We start from the raw sequence: 12826 nt of genomic DNA on the forward strand, positions 1-12826 counted from the left end.
CAGGCATGCGCCACCATGCCTGGCTAATTTTTTCTATATATTTTTAGTTGTCTGATTAATTTCTTTCTAATTTTAGTAGAGGCGGAGTCTCGCTCTTGCTCAGGCTGGTCTCGAACTCCTGAGCTCAAACAATCTGCCCGCCTCCCAGAGAGCTAGGATTACAGGCGTGAGCCACCGCGCCCAGCCTCTGTGCATTTTTTGAAAAGAGAAGCTGCCTCTTTTGTGTGCTGGATTTTTGAGAAAACAATTCTATCTTAGTTTGCTAGTACTCTATTGCTTAAGTTTTAGACTTATTCTTTGATACTGTTAACTTACATTTGATACATTTGAACTATTCCATGTTTGTGTAAAACTTTCATGTATGATGAGTTTTTGAATAAAATTGTCTTCCTGGTCAGAGAAGAGAAAGTTGCTATCATGAGGGAGAAGCACACGGCTCTGATGAAGCCCATCGTATTTGCTTTGGAGCATGTCAGGAGCATCACCGCGGCCCCTGCAGAAACACCTCATGAGAAATGGTTTCAGGATAACTATGGTGATGCCATTGAAAACGCTCTAGAAAAACTGAAGACCCCGTCAAACCCTGCAAAGCCTGGAAGCAGCTGGCTTCCATTTAAAGAGGTACAGAACAATCTCAAGAATGCTACCAAAGTGGAAAATTTCCTATAAGAGACAAAATTTAAATAAGTGGGCTCACCTTACTTGGAACATAAGTGAAAATTTTATAAGCCTATGGAAGGCAGCCTGCAGCCAATTACTTATAAGAACTACAGAGAAAAGTGTTTCATTTGAGAATTTGGAAACCGGTGGGTAGAGGGAGCGGCAAAGATACCTACTCTTTTATATATGGAGGGTTCACAGCAGTAAACAATATACTGTAAGAAATTTGCCAGGGGAGTGGTACTGGCCTTGAGCTAAATGTTGGTTACCTACTGTATTCTCCTCATAAAAGATAGATAAATTTACCAGGCTCAGTGGTGTGTGCCTGTAATTCTAGCTACTCAGGAGGTTGAGGTGGGAGAATCACTTGACGGGGGAGGAGGCAGGGGTAAGGGGCTGAGGAGGTGAGGGTAGGGGGAGAGGAGGTGAGGGTAGGGGGAGAGGAGGTGGGGGTAAGGCATAGCTCAGGTGGTGGTGCCCGACCCTGTTTTCCTATTAGGCCATGGACCCATATCAGGCCATAGCCCAGGAGTTGGGGACCGTAGCTCTAGATGACTTCTACTTTATTAAGATCCCCACCCCCCATGGAAAAATTGCCTTCCATGAAAACAATCCCTGGTGCCGAAAAGGTTGGGGACTGCTGATCTAGAGCATATTAGCACACTAGTGCTTTTCCCAGAATGGCCCAAATACCTAACATTGAATTAAATGGAGGAATTAGAATAACTGGTATTTGTATGTGTTTTTAAATTTACTTTTCTACCAAACTGAATATGAAAGAAAATAAGTGTTTTAAATCATAATATAAACTTGTTTTTCCCATCTTATGAATATAGATAATGCTGAGTTTGCAACAGAGAGCACAGAAACGTGCAAGTTATATCTTACGTCTTGAAGAAATCAGTCCGTGGTTGGCTGCCATGACTAACACTGAAATTGCTCTTCCTGGGGAAGTCTCGGCCAGAGACACTGTCACAATACACAGTGTGGGTGGAACCATCACAATTTTACCAACTAAAACTAAGCCAAAGAAACTTCTCTTTCTGGGATCAGATGGGAAGAGCTATCCTTACCTTTTCAAAGGTAGGATTGAAAACTTTTTCCATTTTTAAGAAGAGTATTAGACTTCTTATTAATGCTGTGTGTGTGTGTGTGTGTGTGTGTGTGTGTGTGTGTGTGTGTGTCTGTGAGACAGAGATTATTTCAGGTGAATTTTTGCATGTCATTATTAGCCTGGAGTGTCCTGTATCCTGTGTGTTTTTGAATGGCAGTGGTTAGATACTGTACAGAAAGATTGTCCATACCCCTCGACCCCCCCTTGTGTATGAACTTGTATAAGCAGAACAACTGAGGCACAGCTAATAATGCTAATAACTACTACTAATATCCTGTCACTGAATAGAATTCTCTAATGCTCTCAGTGTTCCTCATGGGCTATCAGTTCTTGGCTGCCATTGCTAGTTGAAAAAGACACAAAGGAGTGGTGTGCTCCCAACACTGTTTGGTCACCTGCCCTAACTACTTTAATTTTGTTTTCATAGGACTAGAGGATTTACATCTGGATGAGAGAATAATGCAGTTCCTATCTATTGTGAATACCATGTTTGCTACAATTAACCGCCAGGAAACACCCCGGTTCCATGCTCGACACTATTCTGTAACACCACTAGGAACCAGATCAGGACTAATCCAGTGGGTGGATGGAGCCACACCCTTATTTGGTCTTTACAAGCGATGGCAACAACGGGAAGCTGCCTTACAAGCACAAAAGGTTGATTAAAATTCAAATAAAATTTTAATGTTTAAAAACAAATGATTATATTAGCCTATTCTTTGTTATGTGAAATATTTCTAGGCTTACTATACTTGAGCATTTTGCACGTTTATAGGGGTTAAATAAGGAAAGACTTAAGGGCCTAAAGATGGCATTTTTCAGGAATATTTTATAAAAATAAAGTTTTAAGAGGCAGAAATGATGGCATTGGGTTAATGTTACTATAGACAAATTGGAGGGGATGTGTGGATGTGGTATTTCACATATTAATGCTTTTATTGGACTTACCATGATCTTTTAAATTTGTAAATAATATCTTTGAAACCCAGTTTTTTTTTTTTTTTTTGAGACAGAGTCTCACTGTGTTGCCCGGGCTAGAGTGCCGTGGCATCATCCCTGCTCACAGCAACATCAAACTCCTGGGCTCAAGCAATCCTTCTGCCTCAGCCTCCCGAGTAGCTGGGACTACAGGCATGCACCACCATGCCTGGCTAATTTTTTCTATATATTTTTAGTTGTTCAGATAATTTCTTTCTATTTTTAGTAGAGATGGAGTCTCGCTCTTGCTCAGGCTGGTCTCAAACTCCTGAGCTCAAACAATCCGCCTGCCTTGGCCTCCCAGAGTGCTAGGATTACAGGCGTGAGCCACCACGCCCGGCCCCCAGTTTCTTTTAAATACATAAATAAGAAGCAACTTTAAGTTTAGAGTTAACCACAATGGCATCCTATTTTGTACCTGTGGATTTTATACTTTGATTTAGACTACGAGTTTAATTTAGAATTCATTTTAGCCAAGTATCTGGGTGCTTAATATATGCCAGGAACAGTACTAAGCTCTGCAGATATTAAGATACATTTTATACGGTCTCAACCTTAGGATCCCACATCTAGCTAAAGAAAATGCTTCTAATTAGGATAGGTGTGGGATGGGAAAGAGCAAGAGTTTAAGAGGAGTCAAGTTTTAAATGTAGGCATGGGAGACTGCAGGGCAATTGTTGAAGGGTAAGTTAGAGATTGGAATTGGAGACAGCCCATCTAAATTTTTATGTAATGTGTTCCAAATTCCCACTGCTAATTTCATACTGATGATTAAATCATCAGTGAATCCATGTGTATAAATGAATTAGGAAGTATAAATTATAAATTTTAAGCTTAATTATATGTTACAAAGAAGAATGTAACTTGAATGTTGTGATATGAATTACACTCGAGAAAATTTAACACCAAACCAATTTTTCAATGAAGTACTAGTACCCAATCAAAAGAAAGATGTAGATTATAAGAAAGATATAGTCCAGCAAAATTGGCTATTGGTAAATGAAATTTAGTTGGGCAGGTAGTAAATGCTACTGAAAAATCAGTTTTTAAGGCACTACTTTGCATTCAAAGTAATCTTTGTACTTTTTAAATAAATTTGATCTTTTCTTTTGAAGGCCCAAGATTCCTACCAAACTCCTCAGAATCCTGGAATGGTACCCCGTCCTAGTGAACTTTATTATAGTAAAATTGGCCCTGCTTTGAAAGCAGTTGGACTTAGCCTGGATGTGTCCCGTCGGGATTGGCCTCTGCATGTAATGAAGGCAGTGTTAGAAGAGTTAATGGAGGCCACACCCCCAAACCTTCTTGCCAAGGAGCTTTGGTCATCTTGTACAACACCTGATGAATGGTGGAGAGTTACACAGGTATGCGCCTTGTTTGGGACTGTAATCAACACATCAAGAGTATTATTTCTTTTGCCTGCTTCCTTCTTGTCTGTCTTGTTTGTCTTCCTTCTCTTCCTTCTTCTGTCCCTCCAGATGTGATAGTTTGAGATCTTTATTGGAATCTGATATTAGAGTTATAGTGGCGTGGCCCTGACTGTGTCTGAGGGCAGGATGGGGAAGCAGTTGTGGATGAAATGGAAAGTAGAATAAACAATTTAGAAAGCGAAAAACTAAGGAGACTAAAGAAAAGTTGCTTATTTTTTTAAAAAATCCATCATTCTGATAATGATTAAATAGGGCCAACCAAACCTCGATATTGTATATGGCTGCCCCATGCAGAGCCTGCGTGACCACATGCAGCACCCTGAAGAGTGCTTTTTATTTCTTGATTTATTTTAAAATAAGGGAGTAGGATTATGATGTTGTGTGAATTTTAGAGCATCAAGTTCATGTTGGAGGGAAATTTCCCTATGGTGTTTAACTTGCTCCCTTCACCCCCTTTTTCTTTAGTCTTACGCAAGATCTACTGCAGTCATGTCTATGGTTGGATACATAATTGGCCTTGGAGATAGACATCTGGATAACGTTCTCATAGATATGACAACTGGAGAAGTTGTTCACATAGATTACAATGTTTGCTTTGAAAAAGGTAAATTAAAAGTGGACTTTTACATTTGTATGAGGGTCAAATTTTTTTTTGGTGAAAGAGCAAAAATATAACTATTTGTTTTTTCAAGGTAAAAGCCTTAGAGTTCCTGAGAAAGTGCCTTTTCGAATGACACAAAACATTGAAACAGCACTGGGTGTAACTGGAGTAGAAGGTGTTTTTAGGCTTTCCTGTGAGCAGGTATGCTGTCTTCTCTTCTGCCTCCGCTGCTTTTAGTATACATGTTAAATGAACAAAGCCTGTAAAATGAAAAAAGTCACACATTTGTGAGGAAACTTGTGGCAAAACTTATTTGAAACTCTTGTGAAAACAGGTTTTACACATTATGCGGCGTGGCAGAGAGACTCTGCTGACACTGCTGGAGGCCTTTGTGTACGACCCTCTGGTGGACTGGACGGCAGGAGGTGAGGCTGGCTTTGCTGGCGCTGTCTATGGCGGAGGCGGCCAGCAGGCCGAGAGCAAGCAGAGCAAGAGAGAGATGGAGCGAGAGATCACCCGCAGCCTCTTTTCTTCCAGAGTAGCTGAAATTAAGGTGAAGCCCAATGATGTAATAAGTCATCGTCATCTTTTTGTTAATAGAGTAAACATGTTCATAAAAAAGTTGAGTAAAACTGTTTCTCTACTTTTCTTTGGCAAGACTGTATTGTATAATTTTGAAGTGGCACTTAAATATATGGTAATTTGATGCCATCTTTTTGTAAGGCAGTTCTCCCACACAAAAACACGGTTACATTCCACACTCCTAGGAGGTGGGTTAATGATTTAAAAAAATTATAATTTTAAAAAATACGTTGAAATGTGTTTACTAATGATTGTAAATGTTCTTTAATTGGGTAGCCTCCCATCCCCAGTAGGTAGTCAGTGATGCTAATTTTGTTCTGGGTGGCCTGTTAGTAACTGCATGGTGTTATGGAAATTGAGTCTGTCAGTTTATGTCTGTGTTAATTTGGACATATTAGTTATCTTTGTACAGTGGAGGTGATGCCATCATCCCTTCAGGGTTTCGTGGAGATTTAAATAGAATGTGCAAAATGTTCTTTTGACAGACAGCGTTGTGTCTCAGAGTTGACCCTGTAATAATCTTCCTAATCATAACAACTTTTTACAGGTGAACTGGTTTAAGAATAGGGATGAGATGCTGGTTGTGCTTCCCAAGCTGGACAGCAGCTTAGATGAATACCTAAGCTTGCAGGAGCAACTGACAGATGTGGAAAAACTACAGGGCAAACTGCTGGAGGAAATAGAGTTTCTAGAAGGAGCTGAAGGGGTGGATCATCCTTCTCACACTCTGCAACACAGGTTTAAAACAGTGATGAATTCTTATTTCTAAATATATTCCATTAAGGAGAATTTTTGTATTTGTGTAAATATTGTCAATGTAGGTTAGAATTATTGCAGCATCTCACGTAAATGATAAAAGCTCTCAGTGATTACAGTTTTAAAGTGTTTCTAAATAACAGTTCACTTAAATTTTCTGCTTTATTATATGTAACTTAAATGTTTGAATGATTGATCATGGGAGATAGGTAGATAGGTGTAGTGTTGAGAACACTGAACTTGGAATCAGAAAATCCAGTTTTGGTTTTCTCATTTACAGTTGTTATTTGAGTCTTTATTCATTTGTACAGTGGCAGTTATTTCATCTACTTTGCTGAGTTTTTTACACATTAAATTAAATGGGATGATCTAAGTGAATGAACCTTATACAGAGCAGGTGCCCAGTAAAGGGTAGTTGAATATCAAAGTTTCAAGCATTGCATGAGGCTCTCAGAGTACAAAGATCTGTCAAGCATCAGTCTTTAACCTTCAATGAACTCAAAACTTGGCAGATGTTGTAGTTTTATTTTAAATGTTGCGAGCACAGTTGAGGGAATTATAAAGTCAGGAAAATCCAGGCAAGTAAGGGACATTGGAGCGGAGCCCTCCAGATTGAAAAGGAGTTTACCAGGCAGTCTAAGTATGCGCAAAATCCAGATTATAAAAGTACGGAGGAGAAAGAACAGCAAATGATCTTTTGAGCTTGTTTGTTTATTTCCCCCATTAGGTATTCTGAACACACCCAACTGCAGACTCAGCAAAGAGCGGTTCAGGAAGCAATCCAGGTGAAGCTGAATGAATTTGAACAGTGGATAACACACTATCAGGCTGCATTCAACAATTTAGAAGCAACACAGCTTGCAAGCTTACTTCAGGAGATAAGCACACAAATGGACCTTGGTATGGGTTGACTTATTTTAGATACTTATGTGAGCATCTGAGTTTTGTAGTTGTGGGGTTCTGGTTTGTGCTCCCTTTAAATGGCTGCTGAGTTGAAATGGTTTAACTGTGATTAATACTGTCTTTTACCAAAAGGGCCCCCAAGTTATGTGCCAGCGACAGCCTTTCTACAGAATGCTGGCCAGGCCCACTTGATTAGCCAGTGTGAGCAGCTGGAGGGGGAGGTTGGCGCTCTCCTGCAGCAGAGGCGCTCTGTGCTCCGTGGCTGTCTGGAACAGCTCCATCACTATGCAACTGTAGCTCTGCAGTATCCAAAGGCCATATTTCAGAAACATCGAATTGAACAATGGAAGACCTGGATGGAAGAGCTCATCCGTAACACCACAGTAGAGCGCTGTCAAGAACTCTACAGGAAGTAAGTTGACAGCACTTACTTCCTTTCCTTTCCCCTCCCCTCCCTTCCCTCCCTCTCTCTCTCAGGGTCTCACTGTGTTGCTCCAGCTGGAGTGCAATGGTGTCATCATAGCTCACTATAACCTTAAATGCCTGGGCTCAAGCGATCCTCTTCCCTTAGTCTCCCAGGTGGCTAGGATTAATGGGGAGCACGCTACAACGCCCAGCTAATTTTTCTATTTTTTGTAGAGGCGAGGATCTCACTATGTTGCTCAGGCTGGTCTTGAATTCCTGGCCTCAAGCAATCTTCCTGCCTTGGCTTCCCCAAGTGCTAGGATTATAGGCGTGAGCCACCACGCCCAGCTCATTGTCTTTATTTCTTATTGAGAGTGGAAGCAACGTTGTATTAGATTTTTAATTACATTTGTATTTTCTTTTTGTGAAAAAAATGGTTGATGGAATTTGAATGGAATCACTTTGGTCTTGCTTTTAAGAGAATTTGAGCTCATGTTTTCCCCTAAGACAGTATGTTTTTCCTAATTTACTGAAGTATATCCTAGTGTAAGAGTGGTGGGATTGGTTTAAAGACAGCTAGCCTCGAACATTGATTCTGTCATTCACCAACTAGTCATCTTAAGAAGTTACTTAAGCTCTTGACACTTTCTTATCTGTAAGATGGAAATAATGATTCCTACTCTTCAAGGTTTGTCTGAGGATCAAATGCAATATTCTTTTGGGTTTTGTGAAGTGTAAATTTTATTTGTAAGCAGGGAGGTGGTTATGTTATAACCAAGTACCTCTGTCTTACTTTTATAGATACGAAATGCAGTATGCTCCCCAACCACCCCCAACAGTGTGTCAGTTCATCACTGCCACTGAAATGACCCTGCAGCGGTATGCAGCAGACATCAACAGCAGACTTATTAGACAAGTGGAACGCTTGAAACAAGAAGCAGTCACTGTGCCTGTTTGTGAAGATCAATTGAAAGAAATTGAACGTTGTATTAAAGTTTTCCTTCATGAGAATGGAGAAGAAGGATCTTTGAGTCTAGCAAGTGTTATTATTTCTGCCCTTTGTACCCTTACAAGGTATGTTAGCTAAACTCATATTGGATCAGTTCATTGTCTTACAAACATTGGTGCTTACTGAGATTACATGTGTTTTACTTTTAATCCCAAACTTAAGATACTCTTTTACTTTCCTTAGTCTTGCACAGTGTTACAGCTGCTTGCTTTCTTTTCAGATTTTGAAGTATCTTCTTTATTTGTGCATTTAATTAAGTTTCACTGTAGAAACACTTATCCATTCAGGCGTAACTTGATGATGGAAGGTGCAGCTTCGAGTGCTGGAGAGCAGCTGGTTGATCTGACTTCTCGAGATGGAGCCTGGTTTTTGGAGGAGCTGTGCAGTATGAGTGGAAACGTCACCTGCTTGGTTCAGTTACTGAAGCAGTGCCACCTGGTGCCTCAGGACTTAGACATCCCCAACCCTATGGAAGCATCTGAGGCAGTTCACTTAGCCAATGGAGTATACACCTCACTTCAGGTGAACCCTTCTAATTTATGCTAAATTTTGTAAGTTTGTTTTAGGTACTGAATATTGCCTTTCTCATCTCATTAGTCCAGAAAAGCAATTTGACTTTCCCCTTTGGATGCTGCTTAAGCAATCATTTAAAATCAAGATATTCAGTGTGAGGTTTAGAGCCATAACTTGGTTATAGTTGTATACGTTTGTTCTTGTTGGCTCTAAGTCTCCAACTGTGTAACTCAGCTAAATTCAGAAAACATTTAAATATGTTTTTCACATACTTACAGGAATTGAATTCAAATTTCCGGCAAATCATATTTCCAGAAGCACTTAGATGTTTAATGAAAGGGGAATACACGTTAGAAAGTATGCTTCATGAACTGGACAATCTTATTGAGCAGACAACCGATGGCATTTCCCTGCAGACTCTAGTCGAATCTCTTCAAGCCTATTTAAGAAATGCAGCCATGGGACTCGAAGAAGAAACACATGCTCATTACATTGATGTTGCCAGGCAAGTGAAGGCTAGCTGTGCCTGTTTCCTTGTGAAAGAGATGGGGTGGCCAGATAAAGGAATTCTGAGCTCTTACTTTAAGTTTACCTGTAATTTTTAGAGTAGGTATGATTACTTATACATGTATCTTTTGAAATTTTTTTTTTAATTTTGAAATAACTACAGTCATAGAAGATGTTAAAAAAAAGAAAAGTACAGGAAGGTATTATACACCCTTCACCCAATGTTAGTGTCTGAGAAAGTAGAATAGTATAATGAACCCTGATTTTACCACCTTAAGCAATTGTCTGCACCTGGTCAACCTGGCGTAAATTGTACTAACTTGGTTATTTTAGAGCAAATATATTTTCTTTTTAAATAATACAGGAATTAGATATCTCTCTTGATTGTGGTGCATTATTTCACCAAAAAAGGTAACAATAAATAATTCCTTAATGTCAATTATCCTGCATTCAGAAATTTCCTATTTTCTCAGGTTTCTCTGTAGTTGTTATATTCATATAACAGGAAAAAGAATAATTATTAATAGCATAAACAAAAATAAGATAAATAGTGGTTTAGATTATTCACTCTAGAGCTTTATCCTATAATTTCTAGCAATATTTAACAAGTTAAATGCTAGATCTAAATACCTTTCTTTCACACTAAATATCAGACCTCATTTTATCTTCTCTTCATATCTTACCTAGGTTCCTTTTACCCTCTTAGGGCAGAATGTTTAATGTGTGCTTCGGGTGACAAGCTTGGTGCCTGGTTCTATGGCAGCCATCTGTGCCTTGTTTCAGAGAAACTTTTTTGCTAATCTGAAAAAAAATTTCATATCATTTTTACAGCTTTTTTTTCATTAGACATTTCTCTGGTAGCTTAACATTTTTAATTGTCTTAAAAACTCTTAATAGTTCCGGTCATTTGGAATGATTTCTGTATGTGTGTATGATAAAGTTGAAATCCCAGTTAACCTTAGTTTTACTGATAGTAATTATGAGTACTGGGAATTGTATTTTTGCTTTTGATATAAAATGTTTAGAAATAGTGCCTGGATACATAAGCACTATATAAGTCTTACGTTAATGTTAATGTGAGGAGTGAATTTCTGAAGTCCTTATGTTCAAAATGTGCATAAACCATAACTGAGCATGCCAAAAATAGCAGATATTTCAGTTTACTGTCTGTAGTTGGCTCTGCTATGCGGCAGTAGTGCGAACATAGCTTATAATTTGCTAGGTCCACCAGCTTTAGAATTGTGTGTTTCCTGACATTTTTCAGTATGGGGTTTATCTTATTTCATATTCTGTGTGTAAAGTGAGACTAATATTTAATGAAGTAATTTTTAAATTGCTATAATTCAAGTTTGCATAAAACTTAATCACATGCTAATACTGAATTAGAACCAGTAACTTCATATTATATTTCATCATAACACTCCTTCCTTAATGCCAAAAGACTAGACTTTGGCATTTTCTAGACTTTGCATACTAGTTGTGAGACTTAGTGACCCAAAATACGTTACTCTTCAGTGAGGGTTTTAACTCCCTTTTATTTTCCCATAGAATGCTGCATGCTCAATATGGTGAATTAATCCAACCAAGAAATGGTTCAGTTGATGAAACACCAAAAATGTCAGCTGGCCAGATGCTTTTGGTAGCATTTGATGGCATGTTTGCCCAAGTTGAAACTGCTTTTGGCTTATTAGTTGAAAAGGTAAATATTGACTTGATTTTAAGAATAATGCAAGTGCAGTAAAGTAGTTGTTTGGTGTGTGAAAAGTAGAGAAATGAACTTTCTTTTCTTTCATTTACATAGTTAAACAAAATGGAAATTCCTATAGCTTGGCGTAAGATTGACATCATAAGGGAAGCCAGGAGCACCCAAGTTAATTTTTTTGATGATGATAATCACCGACAGGTGCTGGAAGAGATTTTCTTTCTAAAAAGACTACAGACAATTAAGGAGTTCTTCAGGCTCTGTGGTACCTTTTCTAAAACACTGTCAGGTAATCTACCTTTAAACATGGTGGGTTTATTTATGTAGGGCTATGGAACGGGCCAAGGTAGAACAGGCTTAATTTAATTATACATTCATAAATCTTAAGTACTTTAAACAGCACATTATTTTTGTATGAAATACTTTAAGGAAATTTTCTTTTTTGTAGGATCAAGTTCACTTGAAGATCAGAATTCTGTGAATGGGCCTGTACAAATTGTCAATGTGAAAACCCTTTTTAGAAACTCCTGTTTCAGTGAGGACCAAATGGCCAAACCCATCAAGGCATTCACAGCTGATTTCGTGAGGCAGCTCTTGATAGGACTACCAAACCAAGCCCTCGGACTCACGCTGTGCAGCTTTATCAGCGCTCTGGGGGTAGACATCATTGCTCAAGTGGAGGCAAAGGACTTTGGTGCCGAAAGCAAAGTTTCTGTCGATGACCTGTGTAAGAAAGCAGTGGAGCACAACATCCAGGTCGGGAAGTTCTCCCAGTTGGTCATGAACAGGGCAACAGTGTTGGCGAGTTCTTATGACACTGCCTGGAAGAAGCACGACTTGGTGCGAAGGCTAGAAACCAGCATTTCTTCTTGTAAGACAAGCCTGCAGCGGGTTCAGTTGCACATTGCCATGTTTCAGGTAAGGCTTTCTCTGTGTAATGTGTTTTTCCTGAACGTAGGAAACTTGAAAAACTGGGGGAATTAATACAGAACAATACAAAGAAGAGAAATTTTAAAACTAGCTGAACCCTGCCAACCCAATGCACACCCATCTTTAGCATTTTGGTGCTTTCTTTCCAGTGATCCTTATTTATTTCTCTTTTATGTAGTTGAGATCATTTCATGTTTACACTTTGTCCTTTGAATCTGTTTCCATCATGGCTGTATGATAAGCATTATCTGTGTTATTAAGTATGTTTATAAAAATACATTTTTGGTTTTATTTTGTTTTTTGAGACGGAGTCTCACTCTGGTGCCCAGGCTGGAGTACAGTGGTCTCATCATAGCTCACAGCAACCTCGAACTCCGGAGCTCAAGCAATCCTCCTGCCTCAGCCTCCTGAGTAACTGGGACTATAGGCACACACCACCATGCCCAGCTAATTTTTCTATTTTTTGTAGAGACAGTGTCTCACTCTTGTGCAGGCTGGTCTCAAACTCATGGCCTCAAGGAATCCTCCCACCTTGGCCTCCCAATGTGTGAGGACTATAGGCGTGAGTCACTGCGCCTGGCTTCTAAATACAGTTTTCAATGGTTGAATTTGTTATGTAGATATACTTCCTATGTTTTGAATATTAAATTAAGGTTATTTCTAAAGTAATTTCTATTTCCCTGGTGCCCTACTGATGTGATAAACAGCTTTGGGCATAAATCTACCTTCATTTTGG

At 39.1% G+C, this 12826-nt stretch overlaps 1 protein-coding gene across 1 annotated transcript in view; it reads left to right on the top strand.

The window, feature by feature from the left end:
* The window catches only part of SMG1 (SMG1 phosphatidylinositol 3-kinase-related kinase), a 160273-nt gene that overhangs the window by 135533 nt on the left and 11914 nt on the right, over nucleotides 1–12826 (top strand). The window contains exons 32-47 of the mRNA XM_012647554.1: nucleotides 399–621; nucleotides 1497–1743; nucleotides 2202–2431; nucleotides 3868–4116; nucleotides 4648–4786; nucleotides 4875–4984; nucleotides 5118–5336; nucleotides 5913–6103; nucleotides 6849–7021; nucleotides 7157–7436; nucleotides 8231–8503; nucleotides 8726–8960; nucleotides 9230–9456; nucleotides 11007–11157; nucleotides 11260–11449; nucleotides 11609–12078. Of these exons, the coding sequence (XP_012503008.1) occupies nucleotides 399–621; nucleotides 1497–1743; nucleotides 2202–2431; nucleotides 3868–4116; nucleotides 4648–4786; nucleotides 4875–4984; nucleotides 5118–5336; nucleotides 5913–6103; nucleotides 6849–7021; nucleotides 7157–7436; nucleotides 8231–8503; nucleotides 8726–8960; nucleotides 9230–9456; nucleotides 11007–11157; nucleotides 11260–11449; nucleotides 11609–12078 (3607 nt within the window). The remainder of the gene's footprint in view (nucleotides 1–398; nucleotides 622–1496; nucleotides 1744–2201; nucleotides 2432–3867; nucleotides 4117–4647; nucleotides 4787–4874; nucleotides 4985–5117; nucleotides 5337–5912; nucleotides 6104–6848; nucleotides 7022–7156; nucleotides 7437–8230; nucleotides 8504–8725; nucleotides 8961–9229; nucleotides 9457–11006; nucleotides 11158–11259; nucleotides 11450–11608; nucleotides 12079–12826) is intronic.

This window comes from Propithecus coquereli, unplaced genomic scaffold, assembly GCF_000956105.1.
Source record: "Propithecus coquereli isolate 6110/MARCELLA unplaced genomic scaffold, Pcoq_1.0 Scaffold27, whole genome shotgun sequence".
Taxonomy (NCBI): Eukaryota; Metazoa; Chordata; class Mammalia; order Primates; family Indriidae; genus Propithecus; species Propithecus coquereli.